Raw genomic sequence first — 22334 nt, 5'->3', positions numbered from 1 at the left:
ATTAAGGGACATTTGTCACTATAGAAAGTCAGAGAGTTCATTCCCTTCAAATGACCAAATAAATAAACACAGGCAAATCAAACCCAGGGGCTTTCCGTTTTCCTTAGGACAAAGACTCCTTAACGCGACCTTCCAGGTTTGGTACCATGTGGTCCTTGCCTTTCCTTCTCCAATCTCATCCCACGCTACACTTTCTTGCTTCACACCATGTGCTCGCTCTGCTTTAGCGATTGTTTAGTTCAGGGAGGTAGAAAAAAACATTAAAAACAGTGGTGCATGTGAAAACTGCCTGAAAAATAAAATACACTGTATAATATAAAGTACCATCACCACCATGCCCAGCATTTTGCAATGTTTTGTGACTAATTTAACAATCCTTCTGTATTTTATATGAGAAAGGACCAGTAATATGCTTATTTCATAACTAAAAATTAAGACATATGTAAGCTAAATGACTTACCTAAGGGAATCACAGTAAATCAGAGGAGGAATTGATCCCTATTTCTTATTTATCTCTATCTAGAGCTAAGGCCACTTTCACTATAAAGCACTAGATGCTAAATTTCAAAGCGTAAAAGTATTCCCAGTGAACATGACCTTTAATCCAGGCAAACCTTGCTTTAAGCAAACTCGATATTTACACAAAAGATAAAATAAGGGGGTGAATATTTGCTTTATAAAGGAATTCAGCATAGGATTATAATGAGTTACCCAGGTGCATTTAAAATAAGTTTGATTTATATACAATTCCTCTGGTAAATATCTTAAAAATAAATAAAAGCAAAATACAAATGTCCATTTCAAAGTAAATTAATAAATCATACTTATCTCTAGAAGTAAATATCTCATAAGTGATCAGAAAAAGAGAAAAGAAAAATTTCAGGAGTCATTTAGAGTACATAAGTAGAATCCGAATCAATGAAAAGTAACCTCATTTTATGCTTACATATGTATTTTCAAAATGTAGCCATAAATTAATTTTATTTTTCATACTTTAATATTTGAATTTTTAGAAAGTCATCAGAATAATCAAATGTGAATTTCAAAACTTAACAGGCTATTTTCACTCAGAAATTGGATACTAATTTCTCTGTTTTAGCTGGATTGAGCCTGCTGTTGCTTTGAGTTATTACGATAACTCAGTTATCTTAATATTTCACTTGTCTGTGTTAAATATTTCCTATTAAAGAAAATCTACAAAAATTAAATTTCCTATTAAAAGAAAATCTACTGACAACTGGACTTGAAATATAGCATATGTTTTCCAAGGAAATAATTCGTAGATGATATTTAACACTTAGTACAATGTTATGTGATTTTATTAAAATGATCACATTTTCATGATTCTGATACTCCGCAAGGCGTTTCAATATTTGTCCAGAACACGTTAGTTTACCTTTAAAAACGAGATTCCATATTCCAACACTGAATTAATATAAGTACTTAGTTTTTTATAATTTAAATTTTAAAATTTTATTTCTATAGAAACAGTCTACATTTTTATTGATCTGATCCACTCATCTCATCTGGTGAGCTGAGCTTTTCCACCCTGAGCACCACACTGGGGACTGTTCTACTGACCCTGAAACCGTCTTCTTCCCTTCCCCAGTTCAGCAGCTCTATTTTCTTGGATCAGTAATTTCTAGGCTGCCCTCCACTGAACTTTGTTAACGGTACAACCATCTAATCACATGGATTCAAGACCAAAAATTCTTTAATATTCTTTCATTAGAGCCTGCAAAATACTTTGCTCTATTTTGAAGCTTAAAATTCTAACAAGTGAAAACGATTTTAAGTATTCCTACGTCAAACCATTTTTGGAGGGGATTTTCCAAAGCAAAACAAATGTTGACTTAGAGGAATCATTAACTGAATGAAAATAGTAGTTGCTGCTTACTGTCCAACTAGGAGTCTCTAAATATTGAGTAATTTAGTGACTACTTCTTGCAATTCTTCCGAGTGCTTTATTACAAGCTCTGAGGTGAGCTACAGTAAAGTTCACACAAAGCCATGGTTAATTTGTGTTTCCCTTGTACTCTTGTGGAAGCATCAGGAAAGGGTGCATTGATGACAACTAGTTAATGTGACAGTGAAAACTGGACCACTCGTTAGCTGCATTAACACACGAGGCTGAAGACTTTCTGTTCCTTTTTCACTGTGACAATGACCAGATTGTGATGGTGTAAAATGGTAGGAAGAAACTGAAGATTTGATTATTCTCGTCAAAGACCGAAGAACTGATGTAAGAGCATCAGAATACAGGGATATGGTGACAAAGCACGACCGTGCGGTCTTGGAGTTTACTATCCTCACCGTAACTGGGAGGTGTAATAGGAGGAACACAGAGACAAGCTCGGATCTTCATCCATGACTTAGCAGTTACGTGACCCAGAATGAGTGGCAGAGCCACTTTGAATTTTAGTTTTTTCACATTCAAAACAGGGCTCATAATCCATATCCTGCTTACTTTGCAGTGCTGATATGGGTATAGTATGCAGCTAACATATTCAAAATGCTAAGCAATAGAACTATAAAAGTATATCATTATTTTAATAATTTTCACTGTGCCTTTCCACACCCTCTAAATATAAAATAATATGTCCACTAAAGTGTGAAAAATATCAAAATGTACTCTTACCTCATACCTCCACAATAAAATATAAAACCAACCTACAATCCAATCCCATCATCTAGGGATGGCCACTTTTGTGCTTATTCCTGGTGGGGGTCTATTCTATATCTTCTGACAGTTAAGTTTGTGAACTGAAGCAAGTCATTTAGCCTTTCTGAGCCTCAAGTTCTCATCTGCAGAGATCAGGAGACTGGACAGGATAGGGTCTGAAATCCACTCTAGCTCAAGTACTTGCTTCTCCTGCCAAGTGTCCATTGTATTCAACGAGTATTCAGTCAGTCCCTTTATAAACACTTTCCATCACTACCCAACAGGAGAACTTGATAACTTTGACTTGAGAGCCTCTGATTTGCTAGTAAGGTCTTATGCTCTACATTGTAAGAGACTCAAAAAAAGAACAAGACAAAGTCTCCAACTTTGCTAAATTTGGGTCCATTACTGGGAATAAAACATGTATGTTATAATTATATTCCAGAAAATAATGTGATAAATACTATAATCAAGTATAAAAAAAAAAAGCCAAGGAGAGAATATGGGAGGTATAGAGAATTGCTGTTGGGAATTGGGGGAAAATACCAAACATTCCTAAAAGGAGCTTGTGGCAGACTCTATTATTATCCCTGCAGCTGCCTACCTCCAGATTTCTGGTGATGTTCTAAACCAAGCTGCTCTTCCTTTAAACCAGTATTTGTAGAATATTCTGTTACTTTATCCTGAAAACATTCTTTACAACAATGGTCTTTACTATTCAGGGGTGTCCAACCCTTGGCTTCTCTGCACCACTTTAGAAGAAGACTTGTCTTGGGCCGTGCAATAAATACACAACAGGAATGAAAACTGATGAGCAAAAACAAAGGTCCATGCATAATTTTCATCATATCTGCCAACACAGACAAGTGAAAAAGTCCCTCATCATCTGCATGTAGGCCATGGGTTGGACATCTCTCAAATATTTTTCATGATGACACCTAAAATTTTTCAATATAAACTTGAATAGCTGCAAAAAATTAATTTTGTATCCATTTTATATTGATATTTTAAAATGTAACTGTTGAATCACTCATTTAAATACTATAGAACCTCTGACCACCCAAAGGACTGTTAACAAATTGGTCAACATGAGGAACTCGGCCTACTGTACTGGGACGTATGTGTACTTTACTTTAGCTCTTATTAGACATGCAAAATCATACATGATCAAAGCAGTACAATCCTGCATTTCGTACCATCTAAAATCAATACTTTTATTGTTTTCTCATAGTTTAATCATTCTTGCTGGAACAAAAGAGTCAATTTGGGTTTTTTCCTTATTACAAACGTAAGTGGAGAAAGCTCAACATTGGCTACACCTCTCAGCACACCTGGGCATTATCCCACAGCAAATCATTTCAACGGATTATCAGATCCTTGACATCCTCCTCTTCTGGAGTCTCTGCAATTTCTGTGTCATCCTCACTTGCTTCTTCCACTTGATCAGCTGTTTCGTGTAATTTTATGCTGATCTGTACTTCAGTCAATATTGCTCGGAAAACGGCTTCTGGATCGGGTTCATTACAGGTTGCCACCTCATCATCCATCGCAGCAAAACCTTCAAAATCTGCTACTTTGAATTCTGCCCTGCGAAATGGCCTGTCTCATGGGACCAAAATACTGTGCTCTTAGGATGTAACAAATCCAGCTTTCTTTAAACACTTCTACATTGTTTCTGGCTGAACCGTATTCCAAGCAGAACTCATCCAGAGGGCAGCATGCAGAGTTAACTGGTGCAGTGGATAAAGCTGCCTCCATAGGTAACCACAGGTTTGCATTTGAGTAATGACCCACTGCAGGAGCTGGGGTGCCTTTTAAATGTTCGATGACAAGAGGCTGGATTTTTAAGGTCATGTTTAGAGGCAGAAATTTCAGTGTCACGTCTGTGAGATGATTCACTGTGGGTGGCCAGGACAGTGGCCTACCATCAGTAGAATAAACTGTTTCTTCTTCTTCACGTCTCCGTCGATACCAGCTACCCACTCCTCAAACAGGGCACCAGTCATCCTGTTGCTCTCCAAGTGAGGGGGAGGTCTTCAGGCTTCAGGTTTTGAATGTGTGTGGTGTGGCCAATTTCCCAGTCCCCAAAGGCTTTAGTTTCTCTCCTGTTCAGCTACTATAAAGCAGAACTGAGAAACAGTCTTTGGAAAGTTCTCTATTCCTACATTTCATGTTGAGGCTCCAGTGGGCCTCACCTTAAGAAAGACTCCACCCTTGTCAGCATTAGAGACACCATCATCTTTGAAGCTTTTGGTGACATCTGGGAACTTTTGATGAACTCTTTCACTGAACTTCCACGGAACTTCATTTGGATTCACTGCACAAGACGTTCTGGGAGATCTCCTGTTACAGTTTAAATTTTTGGAGCCAACCACGTGCTGCTTGGAAATCTGCCACCCCAAGCGCCTGTGAGAATTTTTTAGCAACTTCTTGGGTTATTGGTCCAGAGTTCCGGGCACTACTGCCCTCATTTGTTTGAACCAGTTTAATGGTGGCTTCACTGACTTCATGGAGGGAGGTTTTCCCACTTGTCCTCGGTAGGAGAAGCAGCTTTCTTTCCTATCTCTCTCTCTAAGCACTCAGGTTTATATTTCCAGATTTTGCTAACTGTGGTCTTGCTCACACCAAAATGTTCTGTCTTTCTTTGGCTGCTGCTTTCCAGAAAATGCAGATGAATCTATTGCTTGATCTCAGTTTTCTGAGTGCTTCCCTTTGGGCCACCATGCCTCAATCAACTATCAATTTTTTCAGTAATTGTAGGATGTGCCTATAATTCAGATAGTCCTTCACATTGAAAAAGTCTTCTGCAGTATGTGATAAACAATAGGTGTAAACCAACATGTGGTAATAATAAAAAATAAAAAAGTAATTTATACTAAAGGAAAAATGATACAACTAAAGGGTGGATTCAACCAGTCAAGTTATAGATGGCAAATTAATACTGTATGTTACAGTTACAGTGGTCAAGATGCAACTTACAGAGGTGGTGAGTATATAAAGTCAGGCTTCCATTGACTGAGTACATGTGGTGCATGTCCAGTCTACAGAAATTAGGTCAACTTAAGGAGTGGTCAGTATAGGAAGGTGATCAACTACGGAGGTTCTATTTTATATACACTGGAATCTAAATATCACTGTGATTTGATTATTTTCCAATATCCACTTAAAACAAAACCCCAACCAGACATACATTGTCTTTCAATCTTGAAAATTCTGTATAATTTATTTTTCTTCCTAAACTCATATTACCAAGTCACTTCTTCACGTAAATTTATCCTAGTAAATTTTTTGCTTGTGGAAGCCTTTTATTAGTTACCCTACCATATTCTTCTGTAGCAAAAAAATATGCATGTGTGTATTTTTCTGAAATCTCTGTGACTCTCAGACTAGTTAAAAAATTATTTTGAAAGGTGTGTCAGTAAATGCTGATTAACAATTATTGGAAGTTGATAACAATCAGTCATTTAGGGTCTGAAACCGAAACGAATAGTATTCAATGAATTAATCTAGCACAAATATATTTTGATAATGTAAAACATAAAAAGTACAATTTTATTAGAAAGACATTAATGAGCTTCCCACTCAAATTAGTTCATGTAGACTTTGAAGGATATTACTTTTGGCATCAATTATATTACCATATTTTATTTTTATAGATTTGAGTGTTCAGAAACCTTGTTCACACAAATTGATAAATTGGAATAAAAGGAATTTGGTTCTAGCCGTCATTTGATTATTTGAACTCCTTCAGAGATTTATGCTGAAAGTCACAGGACACTTTCCAGATTAGGGAATATTTTTAACAATCTACTCACTACTGAACGAAAAGAACGACAGAAACTAGCTTCCTATTTTGCAAAATGCTTTGCGACTTAGTCATTAGACGATCTCTCAACAGCAATACCAGTACAACATTTGGAACCTAAAAGGATTTTACATTATACACCAAAATGAGATTAGGATTGATGGGAGCGTCTTTTTTTTTTCTCAAAGTAGGATAAAAACAATTGTGAAAAGCAAGAACCAGAAATTTAACTGTGGCTGATAATTTTCTGGGAAGAAGTTTATAGATGAAAGCAAGCAATTTGAAAATTGACCCCTTTAAAACTACTGGTGACCACTATTTTCCTAACAATTAATCGCATAACCTTAGTCGGGTATGAATATGAGTACCTTGTTTTTTCTACTATGAGATGCTGAATTTGATAAGCGTTAGTTACACGTATCAGCTAGAGGAGCCGTATGAGTGGAAGAAGGGGAACAGGCAGAATGGAACCATTTATTCCAGCTGGAAAATCACTGAAGTCTATAAAACTCAAACTCTCTGGCCCCACAGTGCACACTGACCATATACCACCTTCTGTTAAATAGAATGACAGGAAAATTTCAAATATTGGGTTTTCCTCCTAGGAACCTACAAGAGACAAACTGAGGCAAGATGGGGTCAGTTTTAAAGCAGAGAGACAGGCCAGTCCCCACCAGAGTGCCAACCTAAGACAATCCATCTGGGACTCTGGATTCTGTATGTCCGCATGTGTGAATGTGAATGTCTGTCTATACAAAGTTGCCTGAGTACTTATTCATCAGCATAAAAGAAAATTCTCATGCCGCAGTGTCCTGTGGTTTCTCCTGGTTTCTCTTGACAAGCTAAAACAGCCTATGGAATACAACTACCTTGAATGAAAGTCATATAATTGTGAAATTTCTGTTTGGAAAATCACATTGGAACCCCTAAATGGAAACAGGTAGTGGTGTGGAAGTGAGATTTAACAAGCCACATGACGTGACTACAGCTCTAGTCTACAATTTGCTTTCAATACCTCTCTGTAGGTTTTCTTTCTTTCTTTCTTTTTTTTTTTTTTTAATTGCTGGGGATTCATTGAGGGTACAAAGAACCAGGTTACACTTGAATTTGTTAGATAAAGACCCTCTTATACTTGTGTCCCGCCCCTAAAAGATGTACCACACACCATATAGATTTCTCTGACAAAGAGAATGGGCCTATTGAAAAGCTTTCTTTTTTTTTTTTTAAAGACAGAGTCTCACTTTGTCACCCCTGGTAGAGTGCTGTTGTGTCATAGCTCACAGCAACCTCAAACTCTTGGGCTCAAGCAATTCTCTTGTCTTAGCCTCCCGAGTAGCTGGGACTGCAGGTGCCTGCCGCAACACCTGGCTATTTTTAGAGATGGGGGTCTTACTCTTGCTCAAGTTGATTTTGGACTCCTGAGATCAAGCAATCCACCTGCCTCAGCCTCCCAGAGTGCTGGGATTACAGCCTTGGCCAAAAACTGCAAAAAACCAACCAACCAAACAAAAAAACAGATGTGAGATGTGTGGACCAACAGTAGACATTTTGAGACCATGAGGCAATAAATATGAGGACAAAAGAAAATAAGGTTAAATATTGTCATCCAAATATGTTGGTGTTCTAACCCCCGTACCTCAGAATATGACCCTATTTGGAAGTAAGGTCTCCATATAGAAGCAATCATATTAGGATGAGGTTACTAGGATGGGCCTTAATCCAGTATGACCTTATTACATGGTCTTAGATATCTAGCTCTGTGCCCTCACCTAAAGGGAAAATTTTGACGTAGAAATACACACCCCCCACTGGAGCACCATGTGAGGATAAGGCAGACATGGGTGTGCTGCAGCGGGGCCCCAACAGTAAGACGGCCAGCCAACATTCAGAAGCTGGAGAAGAGGCATGAACCGGCTCTGTCACAGCCCTCCAGAGGGGCTAACTCTGCCGACACCTGGGTCCTGGGAATTCTAGTCTCCAAAACTAGGAGAGAGCAAATTTCTGTTGTTTCAACCACCCAGTTTGCTGGTACTTTGACATAGCAGCTTTAGTAAATTAAAAAAACAGAGAAAGTGGAAAAACAGAAATAATGTGGTCCTTGGTAACATCTTTCAAGCCCTTCTTCCGGGCTTCTCAAGTAAGAAAAAAAATACTCTCTTGGTTTGACCTCCTGATAGTTGCATATTCTGTTAATCGCACCTATTACTTTCTGGTAAATGGACTTTTTTTCTTTTTGAGACAGAGTCTCAAACTCTCACCCTGGGTAGAGTGCTGTGGCTTCACAGCTCACAGCAATCTCCAACTCTTGGGCTTAAGTGATTCTCTTGCCTCACCTCCCAAGTAGCTGGGACTACAGGTGCCCACCACAACACCCAGCTATTTTTTGGCTGCAGTTGTCATTGTTGTCTGGCAGGCCCGGGCTGGGTTCAAACCTGCCAGCTCTGGCGTATGTGGCTAAGCATCCTAGCCGCTTGAGCTATAGGCACTGAGCCTGGTAAATGGATTTTTAAAGATCAGTCTTGAATAACAAACAGGATTTTGATACATACAGGTAGGAGGGAATGCAGGAGAAAAATCCCAGGATACAAAGGGCACTGAAGGAGAGGTTATATCAGACAGCAAAGGTTTTATGATGGAAAGATAAAGGAAAATAAGGTAAAAAGGCAACTGGAGCCAGATTGTGGAGGGTGTTTAGTGATATGCTAAAACGTTTCTCCACTGGCGGCAGGCAGTACTGGAGATTTTACGTGAGGGAATGAAATGATCAGAACTGAACTTGAGTCACAGAAGTGGGTAGTATGTAGTGACATGGAAACCAGAGACAGAAAGATCCACGAGGATCCTGGAATAGGAAACACAACAGCTTTAATGAAGGTAAGGAGCAGGAAATGGAAAGGGGGCACCAAAGACACTGGATTAGCAGCATGGAGAATGCCAGGGAGTAAAATGATCACCACAGTTTTGTCCTGAGTGCTGACAGCATGGTAATCCATACACAGCGGGATCACCTGGGCAGCTCCAGCAACACGGACACCTGAGTTGCACCTGCAGTGACTCGTTTAACTGACTGCAAACCAGTGTAGAGACTGGGGCCCAAGGAGGTGAGACTACAGTAAGGGTTAAGACTACTAATTTGGAAGTGATACTCCAGTTGGCATCGTCCAGTCTGTCCCATCTACAATTCACACCTTCACGTCTTCATCCAGTCAACAACTGCTCTGACTGTGCAGTTGCCAGGAGCTGTTCGAGCCCTGGGACATCAACATGGTGATAAAGAGATACAGCACTTGTCTGCCCCGAGAGCATTTACAATCTTTGCCAAACGCAATTTTGGGTTTAAAAATGTTTTAAATGTACTTGTCTTGAGTTTTTTTTTTTTTTTTTTTTTAATCAGAACAGAAAATTAGGAAGAACAGATACCAAACTTTTGGGTGTCATTCTGAGATAAGCAATGCTTTACTTTTTCTTGTTTTTGTTTTTTCTGTTTGAAGGAAAAAAGAGAGGTCTTACGGAATAATAAAAATGAAATCAGGAAAGACAGAAAGGAAGGTTATCGTATCATTCTGCTACATAGGAACAATAATTTCTGTTTGTATTTGTTAAGGAGTAGAGTTGAAAAAAATAGAAAATAATGGACCTTATATTGCTTGCCAGAAAATACTCTTTTTCTTTTTTTTTTTTTTTGGAGACAGAGCCTCAAGCTGAGCCCCTGGGTAGAGTGCCGTGGCTTCACTGCTCACAGCAACCTCCAACTCCTGGGCTCAAGTGAGTCTCCTGCCTCCACCTCCCAAGTAGGTGGGACCAATACTCTTTCTCTTTACTCTTTGCTTTGCTCGACATGACTTAAGTGTGCTCTGGAAGCCTGTAAGTGTGCATGAGATTAAAAGGCTGATAAACACTGACTAGACAGTCAACTAACGACTGACCAAACTTAAAGTTCCAACTACACAATTTTTAAAAATCATCTAGTAAATCAGTCTCTTCTTTTGGTTGCTAAATCTGGTCCCTTAACAGTGCTTTACTATTATTACCAAATGCTGAACAGGAATAGAGAGTAGAGAAGGAATGAGAAGAACCGTCTCTTCCTCTTTACAGCCGCAGCTGAAGGGTTGGGGCCCAGAGGGAGCAGGAGAATGTGACACCACTCCCTGTAAAGAAAACTTACGTGTTTTAAGATAATACCTGCATTTTAATAATCTAGGAATTTCAAATTCTGTCCTCAATAAAGGAATAAAAACCTCTATTTAAATTTATGTTATGTTCTCATTTAAACTGTTCTTGCAGCATTAGAATTGATTATTTTCTCTTCTTAATGAGAGGTACAAATTAAGGCACATTTACTAGGAACAGCTAACAATTTTCCAAAAGAAATAGGTAGAGCACCTGGACAAGGTTATATAGACCCACTGATTACTCACTCATGGTGATGAGAATCCGGGGAAAAGTGAACCATCCTCTTGTTACTGACTGGGCCGGGAGTGGGCACCTAACAGGAGATTGAAGCAGGAAAAAATAAGTCGCGGATGGGTTTGTGAGAAGACCCTGGAGAACAGCAACATAACTATCGCGGACACGATTCTGAAAGGGAGGATAGAATGTTAATTCCCAAATCTCAGGCAAAAGCGCACAAACCAAAAGGATAATCGAATTCCTTGTAAGAAAACTCAACTTGTTTTGGTCTAGTGTAGCTTCTCTGCTAGAATTCTACAGCTATTTTAAAGGTACCTTTATAATAGTCTAAACCTCTTTCTTAAGAAACAGGGCAGTAACTCTCATTTTCAAATATAATCCAACTGGGCACATATTTAATCTTATGTGAAAAAAAGGTTTAATTAGTGTTGAGCAGAGATTTGCAAGGACAAATGTATTTGTAGTTAGTTTGTAAATATAAATACCACGTATTATTTGTGTAATGTACTCACTTAACACGCGTACAGAAACCTAGGTCTTGGAAGTCATGAACAGTCCTTTTTATAGTTTTGCCACAAAGTTAGGAGTTAGCTGTGGATTTACATATGACCACATGTAATTTCACCAGAGAGAACAATACTCCCTTTATTTCTATATAAAATTAAAAATCTAATAAAGAAAAGTTCAAATGATTTCTTGATGAAGTAAGCTACCTCCATTTTTTCTTAGAATTTCACAACTTTCCCATTTTACAAAAGGTTCTCAAAGGGAACAGAAACACAGCACCACCATGAACGCATCTACCATCACAATCGACTAGGCGTAAATTTACAGCAAAGGGCTTTAAGTTATGCCTTATTGTAATAAAAAGTCCTTCTGTAATTATAGAAGTGCCATTTACGTAGAACAGAATGGGGGGGGGGGCAAAATGGCGTAATGAAGCAGTAAGATGCCTCTGAAAAGAAACTGACATTTTCAGGTATTTATTTCTTCTTGCACCACTTGGCTAACGAGGAAGCCAGCATAGACTCTGGACTTCTAAGAAATGCAAATATTGCAACAGGGCTCAGATGATGACAGTAATAACCCTATGGTCTGAGCACCACAGGTAAACATGTGGCTCAACTCCAGGACTGCATCCTGCATTCACCTCAAAATGAGGTTTTCATGCTATTCCAGTGGGTATCCCTGGAATACAGTAATCCATTTTCTACACTGTGGCTATGAGAAAAGCCGACTGTGCCTATGTCATGCTTTGTTAGAGGTTCATGATCACATTATCTCATGGTGGACCTGACACTTTTATTCAGTTTACAGTATGTTCTACGTACAGGCAACTTATTTCCTTTGCCAGAGCTGCTGACAACCTTTTCCACACTATATTAATCTTGTTTACTGACTTTATCTTGGTACAAATATCAGAAAACTGAACTTTTTATCTCAGAGAAAAAATAAACAACGTGTTGACAGAAGCAGAAGCTATTTTCAGGACTAAAATTGCTTGTTTACCTGAAGCTATACTTAGGGAGAAATGTTTAAGTCTTGTTCTGGCCTGAAATAGATAATCTGAAATTTAATAAATGAAGAAATTTCACATACACCTATGTGATAAATTGCCTGATGAAAACAATGTAGCCGAATATAATAAAACAGAATTTATAACTAATTTATACCATAATACAAATGTAAGCTTTCACTCTAGTCAGAAACAATCATACCACGTATTTCTCAGCTATATATGTACAAAAAAGCTGTAAGCTCAATTCAATTGTAGCAAATAACCCACAAAAGATTTATAGTATCAAATGTTGATATTTAAATGATTTTACATATTTATCTAGTACCTGGCACTTTAAAAAACAGAGGTAAATATCATTTACTGTTACTTTGTCAATTTTTGTTTTACTTTCAAAGATATTAAAAATAGGTATAATTTAGAATTTTTGAAAAATGAATTAAAGCAATACTGAGATCCAGGCATGATGATCTTTATCAGGGTCAATGTCAGAGGTGTGCCTCAAGGGTAAAATGTTTTTATCATGGGAACCTTTTGTTACCTCGTCAACTAGACACCTTTACCTAAAATTTGAGAATAATATCTTTAATACAGTAATCAGCTTGTGGAAAGCAATGTTATATTGAAGGTCCAGTGGATTTTAAAATTCGGAATGTCTTTAATATGACCTGTTAATAGAATACTTTAAATATTATAAAACTTAAGAAACATTCTTAAGGAATGATCTTTCTGAAAACTTATGCCTGTCTCATCATTAATTCTGGGCAGATAATAATCTTTAAAAATAAAAAAGAAAATGAAAAAAATACATTGAAGCAGTTTTAAACATCAGATCAAAATATCATTTTTTAATAAACAAATATGGTGATATTTTTATTCTCTACAATTTATGCCTTTCGATAATTTCAGAAATGTTTTATAAAGAAATAACAATTTTATTTTAAAAAGTCATATCACTTTAAATATCTAATAAAATATTCACATGGTAAAGTTAGTAGAAAAAAAAATTATTTGAGAAGATTAGATAGGGAATGGACACTCTGCCCTTCTTGAGAACATGTCTCCACAATCGGAGTCTTGCAATTGTTAAAACTCTGGAGACAATCAATCGTTTAGGTAATTAGCAAATATTTAGTGACGACAACCTTAGACATCACAGGACACGCCCTGAATTCTTATGAGTCATTTGTTAAATATTACTACTTCAATGACTATATATTTATTTTCAGTACCTACGCTTACTAACACAAACTCTCGAAAAGTAAATTCAAAGCTGGAAAGGAACAGATGACTTCTAGAGAACACAGCTTTATGTTCTAATGCTAAAAGATCACACAGGTTTTAGTTTTTGCTGTTATTTCTCACCAAATTATCAGCCTCAGAAAACAGGAATGTCATGGCAAGAGGTGAAATTTAACACAAGCTATACAAGTACCACCGTCAATTCATAAGGTCAGTAAGTACCAATCAGCTAAATGATATCAATGACAAAACGTCTATTCTCTCAAGAATATCAGACACATTAAAAGCAATTTTTTATTCTTTTTGTCACGCATGTATTAACACCAATGTTTTCACTTACATAGTTGAACAAATCACTTCCAGATTGGGTAAACGTCTCTGAGATAAACCATCATGGAAAATTAACAGAGAGGTTATTCAATATGGGTGATCTCCTATGTATTTGCTCAATAGTTAAGATTCTTTCTATAAATTAATAAAGTTTTATGTTCCCACATAAATACAGAAAACCATCATCCTTCTTTCCCGTGAGTACAGCTTTTCTCCCTCAACTATGCTCCGATTTCCAACGACGTTGTACTTGCCTTCCAATGCTGTTCTACTTCAGTGCCCGCACTGACACACACTTAGGGTGGCAGGCTGCCACTCAGAAGGCAGCCTTTCCACTCTGTGAGGACTGGTCAATCAAATTTGCCAGGCCTCCAGGCTGTAGGGAGGCAATGCCTGAACCTCCCTGTGAGTTTGTCAAGACCCAGAAGTTTCCTGCTTATCTTATGGCAATTATTAATTTGACTCGAGTTCCCTGGAGAAAGAACAAGCCTTTAAAGTTGAGCAGACTCTGCAGGAAGGCCCCTAGTATGGTCGACAAATGCGTCAGTCAAGTATGTATGATAGATAATAAGGAAAACCACTCACAAATACGGGTTCAAGAGTATGTCTTTCAAGGCTGGAGGGAAAAGAGGTGAAAGGACACCTATTTTAGCGTCCTCGTCTATAAATTTATCTTCATTTAAAATTAAAGCCAAGAAAATAATATTCTACATGCTTTGCGATAATTAATTTTAATTATTTAAATGAATGTGTTGGATGTTTACCTTTCATCCCCACACGGAAGAATAGAGGAAGATTCTCCGAAAGCATTTCAAATGAGGGGAACCTGGGTTTTATATTGGTGTTCTAAAAGTTCTGTTCCAAGACAGTTGTGGGAATGCATAAAACATTGCATTGTGTTGTCTTCTCACAATACCACAAAATGCTCACAACGCACAAAAGGCACAATCTATTTGGGGATGGGAAACATATTTGAGAAAATAACATTAGGATTACTTTTAAAGTAACATACAAACAAAGTAAAAATTACCTTAGAATTACTTTTAAAGCAAACACAAAAAGTGATAATCCGAGTAGCATAAATTGGATATCCTTTATAAGATTAAAAGGAAGCAAAGTATAGTAGTTATCTGAGCTGAGAGGCATAAAAAAGGAAAAAAAAATCCCCTGTAAGAAGGGAGTTGTATGCAATTTATCTCCCCTGCTACAATTCATCTCCCTAACTTGCCAACTTCAACTTTGTAAATTGCAGTTTTTCACATGCCAACCTTCCAGAGCCATCCATGGCTCTACACTGAAAGTAAAATGAAAACTAATGAGATATGTGTTCAAGGCTCTCCTTAGTCTGACCCTTACCCTACTTGCCAATTTGATTCAGCACTTAATGCAGCCACTGAGTGCTCCTTGTTCTAAACCAATACTGGTTACTTGGTATGATTCAACAAACATTTAACAGTAATCTAATGTATCATAAAATTATGTTCTAATATATAATAAACCATGCATGTTCCTATTCATCTGGGTGATGTTAGCTATGTTGTTAGCTATATTGCTATTTTTTTTTTTAAGAGTAATATCAACAGGCTCGGTGCCCCGTAGCTCAGTGGTTAGGACTCCAGACACTTACACCGAGGCTGGAGGGTTCGAACCTGGCCTGGGGCTGCTAACCAACAATGACAACTGCAACAGAAAAATAGCCGGGTGTTGTGGTGGGTGCCTGTAGTCTCAGCTACTTGGGAGACTGAGGCAAGGGAATTGCTTAGCCCAAGAGTTTGAGGTTGCTGTGAGCTGTGATATCATAGCACTCTAAGAGGTTGACATAGGAGACTCTGTCTCAAATTAAAAAAAAAAGAATAATATCAATAAACAATCCAAGTGATAATTCATATTTTACCTCTGCTGTCTGGATTTCTTTTTTTTTTTAATTTCAGATTAATATGAGGGTAGAAATGATTGGGTTACATTGTGTTTCTAAGGGAAAGTTCAAGTTGTAGTTGAGCCCTTCATCCAGGAAGTGTGCTGTACACGCTTACATTGTACACATTAGGTGAGAGCTCAACAATCCCTCACCCTCCTCCCCCTTCACTTGAATACAATTATGTTTTTCTCTCATGTGGGGGTATAGTTGTTTATCTATTAGTTTTATATTAGTATTGAGTACACTGGATACCTGCTTTTCCATTCTTGTGACATTTTACTAAGAAAAATGTGCTTTAACTCCATCCAGGTAAGTCTTTGTCATTTTTTTAAATGGCACAAAAACAGAGATATAGATCTATGGAATGGAATAGAGAACATAGAGGCAAACCCAGCCACATATTGCCATTTAATCTTTGATAAACAAACATGGTGCTGGGAGAACTGGTTAGCCACATGTAGAAGACTGAAACCTCAGCCACACCTCTCACCACTTCCAAAAATTGACTCTTGCTAAAAAAAAGATCTAAGTTTAAGATGAAACAATAAAAATTCTAGAAGAAAGCGTGAGAAAAACTTTTGATGCTATAGGCCTAGGAAAAGACTTTATTAAGCAACTGCAGCAACACCAAAAATAAATAAATGGGACATGATCAAACTAAAAAGCTTCTGCACAGCCAAGGGTACAACAACTAAAGCAAATATAAAAAGTGATAAAAAAAAATCTGATAAAGGGCTGACAACTAGAATCTACAGAGAACTCAAACTAATCAAGAAGAAAAGGGCAAACAATCCCATTTATACATGGGTAAAAGACTTGAACAGAAACTTCTCTGAAGATAGATGGATGACCAACAAAGGCAATGGAAAAATGCTCATTGTCCCTAATCATCAGAGAAATGCAAATCAAAGCCAATCTGAGATGTCATCTAACCCCAGTGAGAATAGCCCACGTCACAAAATCCCAAAGCAGCAGACGCTGGTGTGGATGTGGAGAGAAGGGAACACTCACCCTGCTGTTGGGACTGCAAAATAACACAACCTCTATGGAAAGAAGTATGGAGAATCCTCAAAAGCGGACCTTCCATTTTATCTCGCAGTCCCATTACTAGGTATCTATCCAGAAGAAAAAATCATTCTACCACAAGGACATTTGCAGTAGAATGTTTACTGTAGCTCAATTCATAATCGCCAAGATGTGGAATCAATCCAAGTGCACATCTACCCATGAACGGATTAATAAACTCTGGTATATGTATACCATGGAACAGTATTTGGCCACAAAAATAAAGATGGGTTCCTAGTAAAGCAAAACGTGGGTTTATACAGTAGACCAGGAAAAATTATCTTCATTTGCCACAACCCTCACCCTCCCAAATCATAGGTACGTGAAGAATGTCTGATGTATTCCTGGTAATGTACATGATACTAGGGAGAGGCCACTGCTAGTCCTTACCCACCAGGAGTTTCAGCTTCAGACACTGTCCTCCTGGATGGAAGGTTCAGGAATGAAGACAACTGGATTACCTGAGATTCCAAAAACTATGGTATTAAACTATTAATACTATTAACTAAAACTAATTAAGTAAACTATTGTATAATTATATTTATAGGTTTATATAATATAACTGGCTTTTCCAATTAATAAAAGCCTTAAAATTTGGAATTTTATAAAACTTAATAATGACATACAGATATCCCGGGCTAAGAATACCAGTGCTCACAGTGTTGCTCTTGTCATACACTGGCATGACGCTAGGGAAAACTTTTTACTGGGATCTATGTGATACCCCGTATTCACAGCCTTCAGATTATATTATAGTATAGTGCCTATAACACAGTGGGTGAATATTTTAAAACCAATCAACCTAATTGTTTTTACCTGATAGTGAAGTTTAAAGGTTCCACACTGTTGTGTGCATCTTTATTGTTCCAATTTTGTTCTTTCTCGGAAGGCTTCAAGCATGGAAAAACCAACAAAGAATGTGTGACAGTATTCACAAATACTACACCGGGAATTAATACAACTGGTAGAAATAGTACTTGTGTCAGTAGTGATGATGACACTTGTATTCTTTATAGCTCTTGCCTGTTTACAAAGTGTTTTCACAAGCAAGGTGCCTAGTGTGAAGTAACAGTATTCTCAAATAACACAGGAAGAAACTAACGCTGGGGCAGGGGGCTGGGGGGGGCACATGGCCTGGACTAAAGAATCTGAACAGAGCTAGATTTGAATCTAATTCATCCTATTCACTACCTAGTATGTTTTCCCCCGCAGGTAGACTACAAAAATAAAACAATATACCAAAACAAGTGTTTTATGTATTTGGGGATTTGCCCCGGGAGAAGATGATGGCCTGAATCTAGAACACACGATTGGAAAATCTTCAGCTAACAACACTGAAGACTTTGCCTATGACTTCAAGGGAGCATATAGACTACTTTAAATACGGGCAAGAGGCCATGTCCTGCGGCTCACTCCTGTAATGAGTGAGCACTTTGGGAGGCCAAGGAAGGAGGATTATTTAAGGCCAGGAGTTTGAGACCAGCCTGAGCAATATAGCAAGACCTTACCTCTACAAAATAAGAAAAAAATTAGCCAGTTGTGGTGATGTTGTCACACACTAGGGAGGATCACTTGAGTCCAAGAATTAAGAGGCTGCAGTGAGTTGTGATTGTACAACTGCAGTCCAGCCTGGGTGACAGAGTAAGACCCTATCTCTAAAAAAAATAATTGAATAAATAAAAGAAATTAAATATAGGCAAGACAGTGCATGGTATCACTGAACAGGGTTGCTAGCACATGTTACAGACAGACTAACAGAGTAACAGACAGCTCTGAGACTGATCACTACAGCCAAAGTAGCACAACAAAATTGTCCTGGAGGGGCAAAAACACTTTATCATGTGAATACGTGAAAGAACTTGAGAAAATTACAGGAGTTGGAGTATTTTTCCTTCCAAAGGAGATAGCAATCTGAATGTCTGATTACAGCTTTAAACCAGAAAAGTTTTAAGAACATTTTTTTTTTTTTAAATCATAGGAAATAAGCCGCAGAGACGCACAAGGCTTTCCTTTCAACTGAGGATTAGCCTTGCCAGCAGGGATCAGTACCTATGTCCCAGCAAAGACGCTAACCTTCCGGCTGCCAGCAGCACAGTGACTAGTGAATGAAGACATAGACTCCAGGTAATTTCTGAAGTAATCTTAGTACATTTTCAAGTAATAGGAGCACAGATATTCTCTAAGAATCAACGGAATGAAAATTATACTAAACTGACCTGGTTTAGAAATACATACACGCATATATATTTACCAGTACAACATTAGCAATTGTTATGTTTTTAACCTGAAACTAAACAATGTCATTATTTTAAGTCTTCACTGCAAACAATTTTTTCCCAGTTAAAAGAAGTCAGCATTAATAATTAAAAATTTAGACTTATTGGCTTTTAGAAAAATAATACCTTTAATTATTAAGTGCATAAATTCTCATTTCTGGTATACATTACTAATGAACGATCTAAATGCTTGCACAGAAAAGATTAAGCACTGAGTAACTCAAAAACAAATATAGCAACTACTTTTTTCATACCACTGCATGGTAAATTTTTTTTTTGAGTAAGAAACTAAAAATTAGCCTGCTCAGAATGTCGCCCCACAGTGAGAGCAAAGGAAGTTTCACTTTGCTGTCCAGTTTTAGTAGCAAGCTGTGAGTGGCCTCTACTGGCTGACCACAGGCTTCCTAAATCTCTTGTTTGTGGAGCTTGCAATATTATGAGTTTCCAGAAAATAAGGGCCTGTCAGTGTACGTTTATGTAAAATCCATTGTGTAAGAAGATCTCCTTTTTTAATGGTAAACATCAAGGTAATCAAGTATACATAAACTGGTGTCAAAAACCTTATAATTTCATCCCACTGCTACATGCTTGGATTATACTGGGAATCTGTATGTTCCCTAAAATTCTAATTGAAATATCATGATAGTCTAAATGTAAATTTTCTCATGAAATCCATAACAAAGAAATGACTATATTTAAAGATAACTTTTCTTGGGATTCATTTTATACATACACATAGAAATTCTCAAAATTACACGTGTATTTAGGCCTGGAAAATGTACTTTGGAAGCAAACACAAAAATGGACTTAAAAACCTTTGAAAGAACTTGTAATTTTTTTAAAGGATTAATACTTTATAAAATATCTTATGAAAATATCACCTTAGAAATGTAGAAACTGAAAACAATTTTAAAGATTTCTATATTTTTGCACTTACGTGTAGATTGAAATAATTTCAAGTTTGAAATAAGAGCAATTAAGAAGACAAAACCTTGCAGTTATTAAGAAGTATTAATTTAGTATTCATGATAGAGAAAAAAATGTTTCAATTTTTTTTCAGCAGCTTTCCATTAATACAATCTTCCGGGCCTAGGAGAATTTGTAATTTTTTACTTGTCAGTTTAAACATACAATTATATATTCTTCATCCTTTATCCAATCTAGTCACCTAAAATATATGCTATTAAAATTATTATCAAATATGCCTAAAGATGTTAAAAGGTGACTACATTTATTTTAAAAAATTATCCTTCCTACATGAAACAATATTCCACTATATTTCAACCTTCATTTCAGAATTCAGCCCCATTATCTTGCCTGCTTGAAATTGTTCCCAGGGTTATCCAGCTGACATATAAGATAACCCTCCATCTCACTCGACACCACTGGGATATGACACACTGACCCACAGTAAGCCCTTATGATTAGCCTGAAATACATAGCACGTAACGTAGCCCCTGCGAGGAATTTGTTTATAAAAATCTTTTAATCTGTCTGGACATTTAAAATACTTTTAAAAGGAATGCTCAACTATTTTAAGGAATTTCACTGAACGAATAAAAATTCTAATATGTTTGAAGCATCCATTCCTGTTTCCCATAATTTTATAGAAGTTAACAAAGAAACAGTCACAGAAAACAAGCCAGAAAGAGTTTTCTCCCTGGAGCTTGGGTTACACAGAGTCTATTATATAAAGAGAAGATTTAAAAAGGAGCAGTGATACTTAATAGTTTTCATTCCTAAGGAGGTTTACAAAATATTGAAGCTTGATACATGCAAAACTAAGGTTCTTCTGAAATATTTTTTTGGTAGTTACTGCAGTCCGTGGGTGACATGGCAGGAATGATAATGATGAGACCCAGCAAACACACTTGAGGACATAACAAATTATAAGGTAGCTTTCTGGACAAATGTTCTCCATGTACATTGAAAAATTCATTTACTTATAAATTATTTTGATACTCGAGATCGTATGTTCAACATTTCCATAGCTAAAGTTATTTTCTTCCTACTTTATTTAACAATGTATCACATCATCTGTTGGGCACACAACTTTTAAAACTGCGTATTATTCCTATTGTTTTTCAAGTTGTTTTTATAAACTAGCTAATTTCTTCCTTCCTTAACCTGACAATGTGTTTTATAAAATCTTATTTACATCAAGGGCAAACACGTAAAGCTCATTTTGATGATTAAAAGACTGTTTCTAAGAGTCTCAAGGACAGATTGATAGTAATTTATAAGAGAAATGCCGATAGTTTCCACATTTAAGACTGATAACTCAATATGGATTATAGTTAGCAAATCAAACACTTACTATCTTGTATTCTGTAGGCTGTTTTGAAGTAACATGCAGGTAGCCACTCCATCACGTGTGATGCAGTTAAAGACCCGATTATGATGTTAACTCCACTAAAAATTTCTATAACTAAAAATAATTTTGTAAGTGTGACTTGAGAAGGGAGGGGGTGAGTACAAAAGTATAACATATGCAAACTACTCTTTAAGATATAAATAGATGAGTGAATGAGGAAATGAAAGGAAATTAAATATTAGTTAACAGAGTAGTAATCTTGGTGTATTATATGTACTCAATGAATGGCAACAACCCCTCCCCCCCAAAATAACTTGTGACTTTTAACATCCTTTGGCCAATATCTATTTTATTTTATTTTTATTTTTATTTTTTTGAGACAGAGCCTCAAGTTGTCACCCTGGGTAGAGTGCTGTGGCATCACAGCTCACAGCAACCTCCAACTCCTGGGCTCAGGTGAGTCTCCTGCCTCCACCTCCCAAGTAGCTGGGACTACAGGTGGCCGCCAAAATGCCCAGCTATTTTTTGGTTGCAGTTTGGCTGGGGCTGGGTTTGAACCTGCCAGCTTAGGTGTATGAGGCTGGCGCCTTTGCCACTTGAGCTACAGGTGCCAAGCTGCCAATATCCATTTTAAGTAAATAATTACTTCTACCAGTTCAAAGCTAATTCAATGATTAAATACTCCAAAATTTGAGAGTCCAATAATGTGAATCTCATATTTTTGGAATATTTAATAGAATTAGCTTTAAACTCATAGAAGTAAACATTTATCTCAACTCTAAGTGCTTAACAGAAT

At 37.1% G+C, this 22334-nt stretch overlaps 1 protein-coding gene across 1 annotated transcript in view; it reads right to left on the bottom strand.

Annotated features, from left to right (window-relative positions):
* GPATCH2 (G-patch domain containing 2) overlaps nucleotides 1-22334 on the bottom strand; it is a 188588-nt gene that overhangs the window by 62366 nt on the left and 103888 nt on the right. Inside the window, exon 6 of the mRNA XM_003800146.3 lies at nucleotides 10886-10953. Within this exon, the coding sequence (XP_003800194.1) occupies nucleotides 10886-10953 (68 nt within the window). The remainder of the gene's footprint in view (nucleotides 1-10885; nucleotides 10954-22334) is intronic.

This window comes from Otolemur garnettii, unplaced genomic scaffold, assembly GCF_000181295.1.
Source record: "Otolemur garnettii isolate 467f Iridium unplaced genomic scaffold, OtoGar3 scaffold00168, whole genome shotgun sequence".
In the NCBI taxonomy this organism is placed as follows: Eukaryota; Metazoa; Chordata; class Mammalia; order Primates; family Galagidae; genus Otolemur; species Otolemur garnettii.
This window is presented reverse-complemented; position numbering and strand designations above follow the sequence as displayed.